This window comes from Equus caballus, chromosome 14 (genome assembly GCF_041296265.1).
Source record: "Equus caballus isolate H_3958 breed thoroughbred chromosome 14, TB-T2T, whole genome shotgun sequence".
Classification (NCBI taxonomy): Eukaryota; Metazoa; Chordata; class Mammalia; order Perissodactyla; family Equidae; genus Equus; species Equus caballus.
In genome coordinates, this window is record NC_091697.1 from 44,063,147 (window position 1) to 44,081,710 (window position 18,564).

At 34.6% G+C, this 18,564-nt stretch overlaps 1 protein-coding gene across 9 annotated transcripts in view; it reads left to right on the forward strand.

Moving 5' to 3' along the window:
* CSNK1A1 (casein kinase 1 alpha 1) overlaps positions 1-18,564 on the forward strand; it is a 51,213-nt gene that overhangs the window by 21,157 nt on the left and 11,492 nt on the right. For 5 of the 9 annotated variants that reach the window (XR_288264.4, XM_005599307.4, XM_001917740.6 and 2 more), the window contains exons 3-8: positions 4,725-4,851; positions 8,452-8,550; positions 10,971-11,054; positions 15,228-15,367; positions 16,256-16,334; positions 17,348-17,422. Coding sequence is in view for 7 of the 9 variants with exons in the window: in XM_005599307.4 (XP_005599364.1) it covers positions 4,725-4,851; positions 8,452-8,550; positions 10,971-11,054; positions 15,228-15,367; positions 16,256-16,334; positions 17,348-17,422 (604 nt within the window). In the remaining 2 variants the exon portion in view is untranslated. The remainder of the gene's footprint in view (positions 1-4,724; positions 4,852-8,451; positions 8,551-10,970; positions 11,055-15,227; positions 15,368-16,255; positions 16,335-17,347; positions 17,423-18,564) is intronic. The other 4 variants (XR_288265.4, XM_070234021.1, XM_070234023.1 and 1 more) reach the window with 1 other exon arrangement.

The following is an 18,564-nucleotide window of genomic DNA, read 5'->3' on the forward strand; positions in this document are numbered from 1 at the left end:
ATTCAGGCCCTCCACCTTGGAGAAGGTGATCTTCTTTACTTAGTCTGTCGTTCAGTTGCTAATCTTCTTGATTCAAAAGCTAATCTCCTGAGACACCTTCATAGGCACGCCCCAAAGTAATGTTTTACCCACTCTCCCAGCATCTCTTAGCCCAGTCTAGTGGATGCACAGAATTAACTATCACACTTATCTAGCTGATAGTCTGAAGGGGAGGACATACAATAAACAAATATCTATTTTTCTGTTGTTATTGTCCTAGTCATAGGGATGGAACATATTTTGGTGCTTTAATCAGAACTGCATACTTAGGATAATTATACTGGTTGATTGTTCTTAGAAGTCCTTAGGCCTCATAGGAGTTCTTAAAATATTTCAGTCATTTTATTTCTTTTCTGAGATATTTCCATTTTCATAAAGAGATTTCTCAGAGGAAAGAAACCCCCAGCTTCAAATCTCCAACTGTAATATAACACTTCTACTTGGTCCCCCCTCTCATTGACAGCCCTTTCCCTACTCCCTGATTTCCATATTGCATACTGATGCCAAGGCTAATCCTAAAAATAATTTATTTAATTACATTATGTTCCAGACACACATTACTGGTAGTTCCCCCAGTTATTTATGGAATTTAAAATTCTTTAGCCAGGCATTCAAGAGTCTGTAATATAGCCCCCAACTATCAACCCAACTTGACTCTCCCCTCTCTAGGAGCCCGTGGTCTGTTCCTGCCCCTGTCTAACACTTTTCCTATCAAAGTATCCCTCCTTCAGGATCTGACTGGTAGCAGACCATTTTCACAAGTCGTCTTTGACAGATAGTTCCTATTGATCTTTTGGTTTTCTGATTCTGTCAACAGTTTTTGTCAGCCCCAGCGACTTGTGCAGAGATCGTCTTACATTTCTGCTTTTTATGTGTGTTTTAATTTTTTAACTAGGTTTAGTTTGGATATGGGTTTAGAGGAAAGGAGATGAGAACAAAGAGGTGGACCTTACCTTCTCTTAGCATCTTCAGGCCTTAAGGTACCTTTTTTAATGCTCTAAGTAAGTAATGATGGTTTTATAAATTGAGAACTTGTTCTTTAGTCTACTTCCTGGTTGGTTGGGCAAGACTAAGTCTTAACAGCATTGATTTGAAACAAACAAATGGAAAATGAAACTCTTGCACTTTTTTTTTTTTTACTTTCATCCTTTAAATTACTTGATTCTTTTGCATGTTTTGAAACTATTAGGAATAATAAGGTCACGTCAAACCAGAGTTCTTTTTGTAATCTCATAGATATCTGAGTACCTACATTGTGCACATCTCTTTCCCACAGTGTACTTAGTAGCAACACATCTACTCACATAAAAAATGTCTAAATAGAAGACCTGAGTTTCTAGGCTTAGAGGCATCTAGAAAGTGAATAGGAGTGAAATTTTTGTGTTGGTATGTTTTAGATTGTCTGCAAAGTTAAAAGGTATCAGAGAATCAGGTTAGTGCTTGCTCATTACCTAGGTTCTGTGAAGACTTAAAAAAACAAAGAAACAGTCAGCTCTATCTTACCAGGTGTAGAGACAGAAAAATCAAAGTAACAATCCCTGAAACTTGTATTGTCAAGGAGTTATTGTGGATACAAGCAGTGGTCAGTGGCTGTGGGAATTCCATGAAATGGGAGACCATTGTGGGATAGGCTACTTAAGGAAGATTTCTTTGACATCTGCGTATTAGGACTTTAGGATTGAAAATAGGGAGTTAGAAACTCTCAGAATAGAATTGGAAAATGTGGAGGTGAAGGTAGAAACTGAATAAGTAGGATTTGGATAAAAGCAGAAGATGGTTGCTGTCTCCTAATCTGTGTAGAAGAATGTCTGGCTCAGTTGGACAGATAGAAAGCACAAATGGGGAGCATGCGAGGTGTTAGCTTTAGAGAAATAAGATATATGTTCCTTGAAACCAAAAGGAAATGTAAAAGATAAAAACACCTGTTGCTTAGGTTTAAGAAGTTGGACTACCAATCTCTATACAGCAGAAAGACCTGATTATTTTAGAAACGCATAGTTGCTCCATGGAGAAAAATGTCTTGGAAACATTGTATTTCAGCTTTTTTTAAATGGATTCTTCATCTTCTTGACCTTGAGAATACTGGATATGTTTTATACTCATACACTTAAACAAATAAGAAGAAAAATACCCAATAACTTGATTTTTTTTTGAGTGTGTTTCCAAATTCATCAAATTTTTCTCAATTTCTAATCATTATGAGAGTATTCCGTTAAAGGCTTACATTGCAGATGACCCTTCAGAAAGTGCTATATGAGATCATGTGTAGTTGCATGAAGATATGAAGTATGAATTTGTGCTTTTTACATTTCAGGTTTGTATTTGGGCTTGGATGGATGGTTGTAAAATTTGCTTATTTATTGTAGTTTTGTTAATGAGCCATCGGTGTGAATCTGCTGATGTAGAGATGAGATGTGGTCTTATGAGAGTTGATTTATGCTTTCCCCTTTTGCCTTTGTGCCTTCCTCTTGCTGCCTTGGCTCTTTCTGGATTTGGTGTTTTCTAGAGAATCATTTCTTTTTCTTTAAAACCTAGATAAATTAGATTTAGTATTGGACATTTATAATGGCAAGGACTGATTTTGAAGTTCCTGACTGCTCTCTAGCACAAATTTGCCTCTGCACTAAAGTTAAGGAAGAGGAAGAAGGGAAGGAAAACAAAATAAACAGAAAGGAAAAAGGAAAGGAGAACATCACCTATTCACTTTGTTCATCATTTGCTTTTTATAGTAGTATTATTTGTTATGTTTTATCCATCTCTTTCCACGCTGTCGACTCCCCGCCCAACCCACCACTGTGAGTTTTTCTTTCAAGTAAATGTTTGAGTGAATATGAAGGGTGTTGAATTCCTATATGGAAAATAAGGGATGGAAGAGGGAAAATTATAGCAGCTTTGTACACAGATTTAGGTACAGTAAAGACAGACTAACTCTACCATTGGCACGTCTATTGCTTTTCTCTTTTTTTTTCTGCTTTTTCTCCCCAGATCCCCCCAGTACGTAGTTGTATGTTTTAATTGTGGGTCCTTCTAGTTGTGGTATGTGGGACACCGCCTCAGCATGACCTGATGAGCGATGCCATGTCCGCGCCCAGGATCCGAACCAGTGAAACCCTGGGCCACTGAAGCGGAGCGCGTGAACTTAACCACTTGGCCACAGGGCCGGCCCCATTGCTTTTCTTAGGCTAGTGGGCAAGATCTCTAGAAGGTTAAGCAGAAACTCTTTCCTCATCAGGGTACCTTTCTCTACAAAGAGGATGTGAAAATGGATTCCTTTTTATTTGTTTGATAGCAGCAATTCATATGTCAGGCTTGCAAAGTAGTTCTCAAGAACAGTTCAAGCAAAAGTATAGGAAGGAATGTGAGCTTTTTAAGCCTCGTTCCCTTTTGATCTTTTACTCTCAACATAAAATTCTAGGAAACATATTCACTGTATCTGAATATAGGACCACACCTATGTAGTTAATTTTGCACTTTCTAGAAAAATATAATTATTAAAATATTAAATCCTCATACTTTCAAATATGGTATATTTTGGTATTAGTTCTTATTGGAGTTAACAAAGGAATTACTCCAGTTGAGCTTTAAAATAGCTTTTGCTTCTTTTTTTGTTGTTTTTTTAACATTTTAAATATTGACCAATTTTCTTTTCAAGCAGAATTCACAACCTAGATAAGTTTGAAATAAAAATGGTAGTGCTTGGGGCTGGCCCCGTGGCCGAGTGGTTAAGTTCGCGCGCTCCGCTGCAGGCGGCCCAGTGTTTCGTTAGTTCGAATCCTGGGCGCGGACATGGCACTGCTCATCAGACCACGCTGAGGCAGCATCCCACATACCACAACTAGAAGAACCCACAACGAAGAATATACAACTATGTACCAGGGGGCTTTGGGGAGAAAAAGGAAATAATAAAATCTTAAAAAAAAAAAAAAAAAAAATGGTAGTGCTTATTTCTAGGAAAGTACCCTTACCAGAATTATAGGCATATAGAAACTTGAAATAATTTATTGCAGTGATTCCCAGTCCTTGGAGTCTCTGAAATTAGCAGTAGATGTTTCTTGAGTTACTCTGGACAAGCTGTATATTTATCCGTAGGAACACAGCATGGGATAATTAAAACATGATGCCAATCAAAAGCCCGTGTTATCTTTGTGGTAAGACTGGTTATTTTCTGTAATCTGAAACTAAGCAAAAATGAGGCTCCTTTTTGTAAAAAGGACAAGTAGTTATTGATTAAATACAGCTTGGTAGGAAATGGAACAAGAGTTTAATAAAAGGGATCTTTGCTTTCTGAAACATTTCAGAATGACTGATATAGTTTCCTTCATTTCTTCAATTAGGAAGTAGGAGATTAAGAAACTTGCCCAAAGTCACAGGAGTCAGTGGCAGATGGGGTATAGAATTCAACTGCCCTAGAAAGAGCAGTGTTAAGACTGCCACACAGATTCCATCTTAATAGGACAATGGGGTCACTTGACAGAAAAAAAAAGTCTCCTTATACTTATATTATGTTGGGCAGGATAGTCAGTCAGTGAGTTCATCCTCTGAATAGAGGAAAACTTAACCTTAAATAAAACCTAACCAGAGAGGGAGGTCTTGTGCTTAGGGTTTAAGAATTTTTAAAATTGGCAGTGTTAAGTGATAATCAACTTTTCATAATGCCCTCCCTTCTACTTTTCCCCTTTTATTAGGTGGTATGGTCAGGAAAAAGACTACAATGTGCTAGTCATGGATCTTCTTGGACCCAGCCTCGAAGACCTCTTCAATTTCTGTTCGAGAAGGTTCACAATGAAAACTGTACTTATGTTAGCTGACCAGGTATGTGAAATTTTAATGAGAATAAAAATGGAGAATATTACTATTCACCTCTATTTAGCTGTAATTTAAATATTTATAAACCAGAGTATTATAAACCTATGTGTTACTATTTTACCCTTCAGATTAGCAAAAAAAAAAAAAAAAGATGTTAGTAGGGGTGTAGTCATTCAAGTGTGGTACTATAATATGACTTGGACATGTTTTCCTATAGATATAGGACAAAACTGATTATATTGGTTTATTACTCACCTATAGACTAGTAATTTTCAAGCTGCTCCATCAGATGGAGTATATTTGTTTTAGTGTTGAATATAGCAGGTTTCCTTATAAGATTTTGTTTGAAGAAAGGGTTCAATGTATATAAGTATAGATAAATATATACCGTCATGGGCCATGTAATGACATTTCTGTCAACAAGGGACTGCATATATGACAGTGGTCCCATAAGATGAGTACCATATAGCCTAGCTGATTCCATCTAGGTTTGTGTGAGTATACTCTGATGTTTGCACAGTGATGAAATTGCCTAACGACGCATTTCTCAGAACATATCCCCATCGTTAAGCAATATGTGACTGCATATTGAAATTTTGGTTAAATTAAGCAAGTTGAATGCTATATATTATGTGTGGGACCCTTATAAAAGCTATATTTTTGAGGAAAATAAGGCTTTTATTTAAGGAAGAATTTTTGACCAAATAGATGCTTCTTGAAGCAATGGATTCTCAGCCATTGGTAGTATTTAAGCAAAACCAGGCAAATTTTGGAGATGTCATTAATTAGATTCATGCATTGGCTGGAGGTTAAGTTGTTTTAAAGCCAGAGCTTAGATTCTTTGATCTTAATAAAATAAGAAAGAAAACTAGTTTTAAAGAATTTTTAAGATAGGGGAATGGGATCAGGAACAAGCCTTGAGAAAACAGATAATACAATAAAAGATAACAGGTAAATGTTAAGGAACTTATTTTAAATTTTGGTCAAGATACCTTTAAGGGCAGGAACATGTTGGAAATGCTTCAAGGGAAACTCACTGTGTTTCTAAAAATGCTGTGGAAGAGAATGACATTTTACGATTTAGATTGGATGTCATAATAAAGTAAATGAGGTGATAAACAGAACTGGTATTTGAGGTAGAGTTTCATAAATTATAAATTCAAATGATTAGAAAGTAGTGCTTATTTTCTGTAATCAACGCCTTGTATTCCCTAAGCTTAACAAAACCTTTGAGTGGCTCAAGCAAATATTAGCAAATTATAGTGTTCTATTTATGGCACATTACGAACTCAAACCTTTTAGTATCTTTTAACTAAGATGTGAGTGAATTCTAATGAAAGAATTTGTATTCTGTAGGGCCAGGAACACATAGGCATTCTTACAGTGAGCATTTATTCAGGGCCTACTGCTGTACCTAAGTTAGCACTGGAGGATGCAAGGAAGAATAGGAATTAGTCCCTTCCCTCTAGGAACGTAGAGTTCAGTAAAGAAAAGTGGAAAAATACAGTGTTCAAGATGTGTGATAGAAGTTTATATTGGGTACACCGTTGACATAAGAGAAAGAATATACTTCAGGGAAGAGTGTTGCAGGAATGCATTTGTTTAAGGAGGTAACAGCCAAGTCTTACTTTGTAGATGATAGGCAACACTTGAGTAGTCTGTAGTTTATGCCATTGTCTTTTGCCTGACCTATTTCCGGTGAGTTAGTAGTCACAGTTTAATGATGGATATTGCTTACCTAGGACAAATATGTACGTTAAGCAAGCCAAATGTTTTGTTTTACTTCCTTTAAAGTACAGCTTGCTGCTGTACTTAAAGGTGGTATTTGGACATTATATACATTTACTTCCTTCTAAGTATAAAATAGTTTAAGCCAGGGATTACAGGTTTGGCTTCAGAAGACATTTGTCAAGGTAGAGGAGTAAGATTTAGAATCTGTATATCCGTGGTAATAAAAGCCCTGGGGAAAATGGGGACAAATAAAAAATAGAATCCTGACACATACTACTGAGAAGAGCAAGAACATATGGGTAGAAAGATAATGTCAGTCATCTTTGGATATGGAAAACATTTTCAAATAGAACTTCTAAGTATCTTACAGAAAGGGTAGACATTTGATAATTTGAAAGTTAAAACTGACGGAAGAGATACCATAAATAGTTAAAAGACACATTTTTAAAAATGTAAATCTGTTTACACAACAAATGACAGATAGAAGATTGTCTCTTATATCCAAGAATTATTAAAATTAACAAGAAAAGGAGAAGCCAAAAGAATAATGGACAGAGTATGGATTGACAGGTCGTAGAATAGTAAATATTTAAATAGTCAGTAAAAATGAGCAGATTTCCAAACTAAGTGTTAAGAGAATTGCAAGTGAGATTAATACGTGTCAAATTGGCAAAGTTTAGAAAGAACTAAAATAACTTTGCTAGTGAGAAAAAGAATACTATCAAATACTACTGCTGGAAAAATGAATTGTTATAGCATATTTTGAAAGGCAGCCTGATGGCACCTAGCAAAATGAAATATATATGTACCCTTCAAGCCAGGAACTCTCCCTATAATTGTATGGGATTTGTCGCCCATAGAAATAAAAGCCCTAGTGGATAAGGATGTGTTTGTCTATTAATAGCATTATTGTTTACAGTGGGAAAACATTGGGAACGATGAGAATACTGTGAGCTGGGAGATGATTGGGGAAAACTTAAATCTATACCACAGAATGTTTGTAACCATTAATAAGAGTGCTAAGACCCATACCATTTGACTTGGCAGAATTTCCAAGAAATCAAGAAAAGCTTGTTAGAAAGACATGTTCACTATTCAGTTTTTGAATATGATTTTATAATATAAATGTGGAGGAAAAACATGGGAGAGTCCAAAAAGCATGCCAGAAAGGAACCCCAGCATATGGATGTTCCCATTTATATAAAAGATATGCTTATGGTGCTACCAACTTCCAGGAATGTTTGGGATATGTTTAGTTAAAAACAAACAAGCATACAAGAATAAAGTGGATAGAATGCTTCTTTTGCAATTTAAAACAATAATGACAAGATAGCTGTATCTGTCGATTGGTCATCATCCCCTACTCCCAAGTATATGTGTGTGTCCGAGTTTATGCAGTACGAATGTAAGAGTGTGGAAATAGATCTGGAGAATACCAGGCTGTTTTAACACAGGTTACCTCAGGGGGCATAGAATTGAGGGTGGAAAGTGATGATTTAGCTTACACTTTTTATAATTTATTACAATAACTGAAACAGTTCTAAATTTATGACTTTTGTAATTTAAAATTGCCAACACCAATTCTTCTTGTCAGGTTAGATGCTGTCATACTGGAAGAACAGGCCAAAGCCTGCTGCAGGTTTGTGCTTAGATAGCCATCGATATAGAGATTAAAGATATCCACATCAGTCGAGATAAATGGAAAACCTGGTTGCTCTTTCCATTTAGTTTTGTCTAGCACTGTCTTTGTGATCTCTATTAATAGTTATTAAAATATACTGTGATCTTGAAAAACAATTGAGGAATAATATGTTGCTTTCTTTCATCACAATTCAAATCATGTAACTCACTTGTCTCTCCTCTTTTTTTTTCCAGATGATCAGTAGAATTGAATATGTGCATACAAAGAATTTTATACACAGAGACATTAAACCAGATAACTTCCTAATGGGTATTGGGCGTCACTGTAATAAGGTTAGTCAAATGTTCTTTGCATGAAAGAACAACAAGTAAAAACTCCAAGAATTGCTTTGGTTCTATCTTTAAAAAGTCATAGTAAATTGAATTTGCTGTTGATAATTGCTTTGAAAGACTGTGCTAGAAGAATAATCAGCTAACTCTATTAACTTTGTAACTTGAAATAAATTCTCTCCAACTTACCCAACCAAGGTTAGTTATCTGTTTGGAAATATAAAATTCCCAAGGGCTTTATAATGAAATGCAGTCTTCTGTGTTACTTAACTATTTGACAGTTGTATATGTTTTTCATTCATTCAAATAGTGAAAAACCCCATATACTTTTCTTCCTGAATGCGAAAAATAAGATTTTAACTTTTGTCTCTGAAATGTGGGTTTTTGTAGTATATGTGCTTGTGCCACTTTGGGAACCACTGACCCAGCTGTCACCATGGCGATAACATTTGCTGAATGAGCATAGTTGATAATGAGAATTCTTTAGTCCTCGGATTTGTGTATTCAAAAGGATAACTTTTGGGCCTTCTTCAAAAGTAGTTGACAGTTTTACTTGGGTGCCAAGTTGGGTGGGTTTCCCACCCCTCTTCCCCCTTTCAAAGGAAAATACAGACAAGTGAAATGAACGTTAATACAATAAAATTGGTATTCATTGGGGTCTCAGAATGGTTGAACTTAAGGGGTGATTGGGTTTTAGCTAGTGGTGCATGACTGCAGTTAGAAACTAATTGTGTTGAAACTTTTTCTGCAATGATTAGTTTTATTGAGTGAATTGCTTTTTTTATCAATTCAATGTTGAGCTCGGGCAGACAGGCAGCATTGGCAATGCACTAAGCATGTTATGATCTGATGACCTGATAGAAATTCTCAACTTCAGGACAACTTGGGGTTTTTTTTGTTTTTTGTGGTTTTTTGTTTTGTTTTGGAAGAAGATTCCCATTTGTTTAATTAAACCATTAGGGAATGTCTGGTGTTTTTAGGTCTAGTTATAAATGTTTACCTTTGTTTGCCTGTATGAATGCCAACTGGAGCCATTGCCATTAGAACTGGTGTTGTTAATATGTGAGATATTAATGTTGGTCTGACCAAGTTTTAGGAAATTAAAATTTTTTGTTGAAAGCTGAGCTTTAAATAATGAAAGGGGCTTAAATCTACATATAGCTTACCTTGCCATTCCCAAATTGCATCTTTCTTTCTTTTTTTTTTTTTTTAAAGATTACGTAGGTTCTCTCTTTGAAGTCTCCAGGTTCTTAATTGTTATTGCAAAACCTGGTACTTTAATTGAAAAGAAAATTACCGGTCTTAATTTTTTGGGCAGTTCTGTCAGTTTGACCCTAATCTTCTGTTGACTATATTTCCCAGCCCTCCCTGTCCGATTTTCTTCCCGCTAAAGATCCGTTATCCTTATGTGATCCGTGTTCTGCATGTTGACATTGCAGTACACGGTTTTTGCCTTAAAATTAAACAATGACCTAGATAATACCTCTCTGCTTTTCCCCTCCCCTTTAAAAATAGCTTGTCAATCACATGGTTATATTAGGAAGTCCAAATTGACCACTGATGAAAACCTTTTTAGAATCTTGTGTCCTCTTCAGAGATATTTTAAAAAATATTGTGGATCTGCTTCCTGTTAACACAGATTCAGAGACACTCTAGGGTAGAGACGCAGTGTTTTCCTTAAGATTAAAGTAAGTGTTTCCTTACTTAAGATTCAAATTCTAAATGTTGTTGAACATTTTAGATTAGTGTTTCGTTTATGTAGTTGGCTTTTAGTGTTTTCTGTATTACAGTTTGAAAAATGCCAGTTATTTGAAACTGGATTCTTTGGTCAGCTTGTTCCAGTAGTTTTCTATTCTTGGGAAAAAAGAGTTTTGGGGGGCTTTTGAGGTTGATTTTTGAAGTCAAATTTCTTATTTGGAAAATTGTTCTGAATTTGATATTTAGGAGTAGCCACTCCAATCTTAGTGAATTTGCTCATCTCTTCCAGTAATCAGCCCTGCATGCTTATGAAAATAAATTTTAAGGTGACTAAATGCCTTCTACCTCTTCCTTACTGAAGATTTTTTTCCCCTGTACAATCTTTTTCGGGGGAAGGGCAGATTGTGGTACCAATGATTGCAGATCCAAATTTCCCATTTTTGATTAAAAAGTTAAAGAGCCAAATGTCACCATTGCTATCCCTGTTTCAGGCAGTGACACAATATAGTGGCATTAAAAACCTGAGTATTTTCCAGAATTCAAATGTTCTTGAGCATGTGATTCTTATTTGGAAAACTGAGAAGCTACAGTGCTTGGTGGAAGAAGGATGGCATTTGGCTACCCTATTCTTTCTCTAATGCCTCGGTGTTGCCTGTCTGCGCCGGCCATTGTTGCAATGTAAGCAATACTGTTTGATGCACTGCCACCCTCTATTGTCTGTTTAGTGTTTAGAATCTCCAGTGGGGAAGAGGAAAAGAAGCATGACTGTTAGTACTTCTCAGGACCCATCTTTCTCAGGATTAAACCAGGTCTGAAACTGTCTCCTATTCCAACCTCAATCCCAACTTCATGTGCTTTTCTTTTTTATTGTTTTATTTTGATTATTTTTGTTTTGTTTTAATTCTGGAGAATGTAGATCTTGCTCAAGCACCTCTTACGTTGGCATTATTCAGACATACTTGGCAAACATAACATTACTAAGGTGTTTCTTTGTGGCTTTTGCTTAAAGCTTGTAAAGTTTAGAGAAAACGTAAATGAAAACAGGATTATGTTTATACCTCTAACATTCACTTGAGGAAATAATATGTTGGTCTAGTGTTGAAATTCCTTACCTAATAGTATAAATTTGAGATAGACTATTTTTTTAGTTTTTAAAAATATATTTGGAGTTGCAGAACTTAATGCATGAAATACATCTAAATTCAGTTGCATAAGTGCTGTATGATGAATATATTCTACCTCACCTCTCTTCCCCTTCCCTAATGAGCTTCAGGTAAGTGTAGATCAGATTTCAGATCTCTTGTTTCTAGAATTGATTTACCTCAATCTCTAGATTCCCTTAACTTCAACCAACGGCATAAAATGCTTCAAGAGCATTATATGCTCTGGAACTAGAAGACATTCATTCTAACAATATAACAATAACATAATTGAAGCACTTATTAAACAGTTGCTATTAGTAGCACATAGAAGCAATTCAATGAATGCATGAGCTAATGATTTAGTGTTTGGCAGGCTAGATAAACACCTCAATAATTTTCTAAATAGTTTTTAAATGTAAGTAGAACTCTTCATTTTCTTTTACTTTTGTAGAAGTTAGCTTCCTTATTGTATGACTTTTCAGACAAACAAGGGAAAATAGTGTTTTGTTTTAATCACAAAATTTAGCTATATAAATTTTGAAGCTCCTTAAAAAAGAACGAATCGTTATCATCCGATTTAGTTTACACTGAGAAGCAAGTATTGGCTTGAGTAATCAAAAAGGAAAAAAAGTTGTATTTGATACTGCGCATACTTTGTAGTTGCTTAATTACCACATGCATCATCTGGGTAATCATTTAATCCTTTTTCATTCTGCCCAGCATTATTCCAGGGACCACCTTCTCCTGCTGTTAAAATGGTTTCAGAAGTTCAAATTTCTTTCTATTCACAAAAACATCAACTGGTGACTAGATCTTGGTTGGGGGTGGCTGGGTAATTAAACACATTATAAGGCAACTTTAGTGCCCTGTTTTTACTTAACCATCCGTTGCCACATTTTACTTATGTTTTGTAGCATAATCATTTAATAATTTCCATAAAATTGTATTGAATTGTTTATATTCTCTGCATACAGGTTAGCAGGGTTGTGAGGAAAAGTGATCTTGTGAGGTTTTTTGGAAGGGCAGGAGAATGTGACCCTTGAGTCAGAGAAAAATTGCTGCAATTACTAAAAACTGAAATTGGCAATAGTGTTTCTGAAGAAAATACACCTCTGCTGAATGGAGTTATCCTAGTATGTCCAACATTAACTCATTTCCACGTGCTTCTGGAGAATAGACGGCATTCTTTAAAACAGGCACAAATTTTACTTATGACATGTAATTAAAATCCACAGAAAAGTAGCCTGACCCACCAACGAAATTAGACTTGTCTTTGCATATGCAAATCTGTAAAAGTACATTGTCTTATGACTTACTGAATATTGTCTTTTCCTTATTTGGTTCTGCTTCTACATATTTACTGCCGTTTGGTTAAGTATCCTTGGTATCTAGTGCTTTTGTGTAAACACTCCATTATGTTTATGTTCATTTTTATTTATTTTTTAAAGATTTTATTATTTTTACTTCTCCCCAAAGCCCCCAGTACGGAGTTGTATATTTTCAGTTGTGGATCCTTCTAGTTGTGGCATGTGGGATGCCGCCTCAGCATCACCTGATGAGCGGTGCCATGTCCACACCCAGGATCCGAACTGGCGAAACCCTGGGCCACCGTAGTGGAGCGTGGGAACTTAACCACTCAGCCATGGGGCCAGCCCCTATGTTCATTTTTAAAATCAAGCATAGAGAGCCACTTAAAGAAGCTTGATAGATACTAGAAGACAATGAACTACCAAGAGATTTAAAAAATTTTAATTTTAAGTAGTTTTTCTTTTAATTGTTTCCTCTTAAAATAGAATACCTTTGTTTAGCAGTGACGTTACTTTTCCTGTGTTTTCACTTTTCATAAAAGAAAATTTTAAATTGATTTATTTGCTTTGTAGTTTTTTGTTTTGATTAAAGACTGAGATATTTAAGAAGATAGTGTTTGTATTATGTTTTATTTTCTTATTGAATTTGATTTCATCCTTTAGAGTTGTGGAAGGAAAGAACTCTCTAGTGAACACTGAGTTTTTATAAAGCAATCTTTTAGTTATGAGAAAATGTCTGGTTTTACTTATAAATGGAGCTACTTACTGAATGTAGAGTTAGCCATGAATGGAACTATCAGACGTAATCATGTCTGAGTTGTTGCTATTGTCTCCTTCATTTTGAAGTACTAAAGGGAGCTATCCCAGAAGATATCCCTTAGAAGAGCGTCTGTGTCCTATATCAGTTTTTATTCAAAACCCACATAATTCTTAGGGATATTTGGAAAATACTGTGAAGCTAGATGTCCTTATGTGTTTGTTTTCTCTTTTCTTTCCATGTGAATCTGCAGAAGCAAAGTTATAATTTTTGTTTTGCTTAACAGAAGTGTAGTTCATATATTTTAATATTTGTGTACTAATTTTTGTAAGAAACTTGAGTATGAGCTTTCTCTTAGTGTTTTATAACACTAACTTTCTCATCTTCCTATAATAACTTAATTTCTTAGGAAGTGAGTTTAATCTTATTAGAGAACTTTCATTATCCAATTACATTTTACTAAAAATTTAATCTTCTTTTCTTTATATTAGACTAGGAAAGTATCTCATTGTTAAAATGGTGGTAGGAGCTCAAACCTCAGTGCCTTTCCTGTTCAACATATAACTAAGAGAGGCACTTGGTCACATCTGTTTCATCTAAATTAATAACTTGCTTTGTTTATATTTTGACACAAACCTTAACAGATTAGGTGGTTGGGTTTTCCACCTTATCACAGGTTATAAGCTATAGCAGAAGGGACCCAATGTCAGCCTAATGGAAAAAACTACAGAATTTAGGCATAACTAGAAAAAAATGATCTAGGGCGATGGATTGTAAGGGTGCATAAACTGGCCTTGCTCGATAGTCTTTGTAGACATAACTTTTAGCGAGTGATTTTATGATAAAGGCTAAAATTTTAAGATGATTTGTTTTGCTTTAGAAGGTGGGTAAATATGAATATATTGGAGTTTTTTGGTCAAAAAGTAGTTTTGTTCGTTCGTTTCTTTTTCTTTTAAAGGTTTTAATCATGGAGAGTAAACCTAAATTACTTTAAAAAATTAGCTGCATTATGAACAAGATCTTATTCCCTGTGTACCATATAAATAAGATAGCACAAAACATTTTGTTCTAAGACACTAGTTTGGTTTTTAGGTAGCTTACTTAAACTGCTACTTGTGAGCTACCTTGATTTAAATAATGAAGTACCTTTTTAAGATCTTAGATAAACTTGTTACGTTTTCCAGAAGTTTAAGCATAAATGTCAATGGGAAGTATTAGAACATAATGCATGCTTGTTTTAAAAATACTTATTTTTTGTTAATAAAAAAATCTGGATTTTGTTATCAGTATCAAACTTTCAGTTGTCTTATTTTAGGTAAGCATTTGTTGGCCTACTTAAAGAATGGCCTTTGTAGAATGGAAGAGTTCCTGATAGCTTATGTCTAGTTCTTGAAACCTCATGCTGCTTGTTTACCAGTAGTAAAAGGCTGTCAGATTTCATTATGGCTGACAGCACACTTGTCAACTCTGCTGTCAAGCATATATACATTTCTCCACTATTTTTCTAAAGACAGGTTCCCGAGTGTATAATGAACTGGGCCTGTGAAATTGTTCAGCTGACAAGGAACAACCACTTGATCTAACTGTATTTTTTAACTTGGTTTATTGATGAAGAAAAGTGAAAGCTTACTGGAGTGTTAAGTTTATTCATTTCTCTTCTGCTTATACTTTATTTTGATATAATTGAACAAAATAGAATAGATGCCATTTAATGAACAAGAAACATTTTAATTGAACAAGCTTGGAAATCTAATGTCTGTTTATTTTCTTTTAAAGTTATTCCTTATTGATTTTGGTTTGGCCAAAAAGTACAGAGATAACAGGACAAGGCAACACATACCATACAGAGAAGATAAAAATCTCACTGGCACTGCCCGATATGCTAGCATCAATGCACATCTTGGTATTGAACAGAGGTGAGTTTGAAGATTGAATGTGTTTATCATATCCATAGCGAAAGCCATTAATGGGTTTTTGAAATATTTTAATTAGTTTCCTACAGTATCTAAAGATGTCTCTTGTCTGAGGATTTCAGCGATGCTTATTAATCCTTTTACCCACTGTTTTAGCTAGTACAGAGGAGCTGATTAAATGAGGCCTTTTTGTTTTCTTGGTTGAAAGTTGTCTCTTGGGGAAAAAAGATTGTATGATGGAAAGTTAGAAGCATAAATGTAGTTTGTGTTGATGTTTAGTTTTGCAGCTGAAGACAGTACTTAGTTTCTTAATACTGATCTTGGGCTTATATACTGTAATGATGCAAGTTGAGTTTTGGGGAAGAATATACTAGTTATTTTTAAAATATCTGAATACCCTGGGTTAAACTGTAGTTTCACATTTCCTGTAAGCCAGAATATCAGCAGTCCTTAAATACATGTGTCTGGATATATATGTATGTGTGTATATGTATACATATACGTATAGATGTTTAATTAGCTTTCAAATGTTAATTTATTTCATCCCTGAAGTTATTTTTTATGAGCTTTTGTAAAACTTCTATGTGTCCTGCTCCTTGCCTCTTCCGTCTTTGTTGACCTTATTTGGAAAGTTGTTTAGCCAAATCCTTTTGCTCTTCTTTAAAAATTAAATTGCAGGACTGTGTTGGATTTTATAATTTTGGCTTCTTTGAGAAAATTTTGTTTAGAAATAACTCATTATGAACTTTTTTATTACCTTTGTGTACCTTCTTGCACAAAACACCAAATTGTTCCCTCTCCTGCTTGGGAAAATGTCTTCTTGTGTACCTGGCTTTCTTTCACATGGTTTCTATAATAATTCCAGCTCATAAATTTACGTTTCCTTTCTAGTCGCCGAGATGACATGGAATCATTAGGATATGTTTTGATGTATTTTAATAGAACCAGCCTGCCATGGCAAGGACTGAAGGTAAACCAGATGAAGACTATCAGTTTTTTGTTTCGTTTTAAAAATAAAAATACCTATTAAAGATGACCTTTAAGGTCCTTTTCAAATATGAGGTTTTCTGAGAATGAATTAACTTTAATTTATTTTTATCTTTTATTGAGAAAATAAAATCTGATTGTTTCAGTAAGAATTAAGTTAATAGAATCCCACAGTCATAACTGAAAAACAGTTTCCTTTGGGACAGTAAGCAGGTACCCATTGGTAACCAGTAGTTTTATTTGGATGAAAGTTGACATGGCCTAAAATAGATGGAGACTCTTCGCATTTTCATATGTTGCCATTATATTGAAAATGTATGCTTTTATGTACAGTAAAACTAGTTTATCCAGTATTACTAACTATATTATTTAATTATCCTAATATTTTGTTTCTGTTAACTAGGAGTTTCACCATTAGTTTTTCTAAGTGTTTGTGTGTTAATAAGTCACTGCGCCCTAGAATTTAATGGCTATTTTGATACTTTATTGTTCCTTTAAAGGAAAATGTTTCCTCTATTTATTCAGCATCTGTGAGCTAGACAAATTGCTCAATGCTTGTGTGGGTGGCTTTACACAATATGAATGTTTTTACATTGGATAGATATTTTGACTTAACATGAGTTAATAATGTCACTAAATGATGGGCACTTTTTTTGTATTGAGCGGTCTATACCTTTCCCTTTTTGTTGAATATGGGCTAAGAAAACTCATTTCAAATTTGACTTCACTCATTTTTACTTAAATCATAATTTTGATACTCCTCTTAGACTCACCCTTCCCAATAGCTAAAAATGTTCTAAAAGTAGAAACTCATATAAAAAGCTAACAGTTTAGAAAAAAACTTTTTAAATATATTGTACTTTGATTTCTCATTAACTCGAGGTTGTGATTTCTCTTGAATCTCAAGTTTACATTTATGTCTAGTGTTTTAAACTAATAAGGTTCTTCTCAGTAGTATTTAGTATGTCTTTGTGGTTTAATTCTTATTTTCCTCAGGCTGCAACAAAGAAACAAAAATATGAAAAGATTAGTGAAAAGAAGATGTCCACTCCTGTTGAAGTTTTATGTAAGGTAAGTGTGCATAGTGAGTATTTTTTAAAACAATATAAATAATCCAAGAACAAAAGGAACATTTTACTTGCCAGCCCTGGAACTTAAACATCCTGTTAAGTAGCTAGCTATTTACCATTTTAAATTTAGTTTTTGATGATTCTAAGTATCTTTAAGAATGGCTTGAACATATGAATCATTTTGAATAAACGTTCATTTTTCTGATTGGTTTGGGCCCTTATATTCTATTTAAAATTGGAGGAAAAATAAGAGGTCAGGTAAACGTTTCTACTAGAACCTCACTAGTTTATGAAGAAAATTAAATTAAGAAATATCCTCCTTTTCCCTAAAGTGGTGTTAGAGAAGAAAGGATGTCAGCAATTGGCACATCAAAGAGTAGGGAAACAAAGGCAGGCAGATCAGAACAATTCAAAATAGTGATTGTCTGACAACATAGTTGACAGTTTGAATCAGGCTCATTTCTCTGCAATCTCAAACTTCACGGAGAGAGAGGCATGTGAGTTGAGAATAGAGATGTGTCATGATGAATGACCATGGTCTCTTCCGTAGAAAGAGGACTACGTGGTTGTCTTTGAGACAACAGTTGCATACTTGAAATAATTAGAAAACAGTATATAATTATATAGTTGAGTGATAGAAGGGAGAAATCAGCATAAGTTGAAGTAATACTTTGTGGAAGGGGAGAAATGGTGAGGTCTTCATGTGTATCCCCATGCACAAATTTGCTTTTTCGCTTTTCTGCATCTCTGCGATAAAGAAGGGGATGGAGTGGGAGACTGATGTTTCCTGAAACTCTTTGGGATTTTTTTTTTAAAGTTATGAAATACATTTTAGGTTAATGAATAAAATGTTCATATGTTATAATCCACCCAAATAACTGTAAAATCTGTATACTTCAGGAAGCAAAGTGTATTTTCTGTACACTACTATTTCCATACAATGGAAAAATTCATTTTGTTTATTGGAAAAGTCAGCCATTTTTATAGGATGGGAAAGGGAATTTAGTAGATTCTTTGCTTGTGGGCTGTGTCTTAATTTTGACCTAGACATTGTGAGCCATGTCTGTCTTTCTGGATTAACCACATATAATTGAGTCAGGGTACGATTAACACAGATATATTAGGTATTCCTATAAAGTAGTG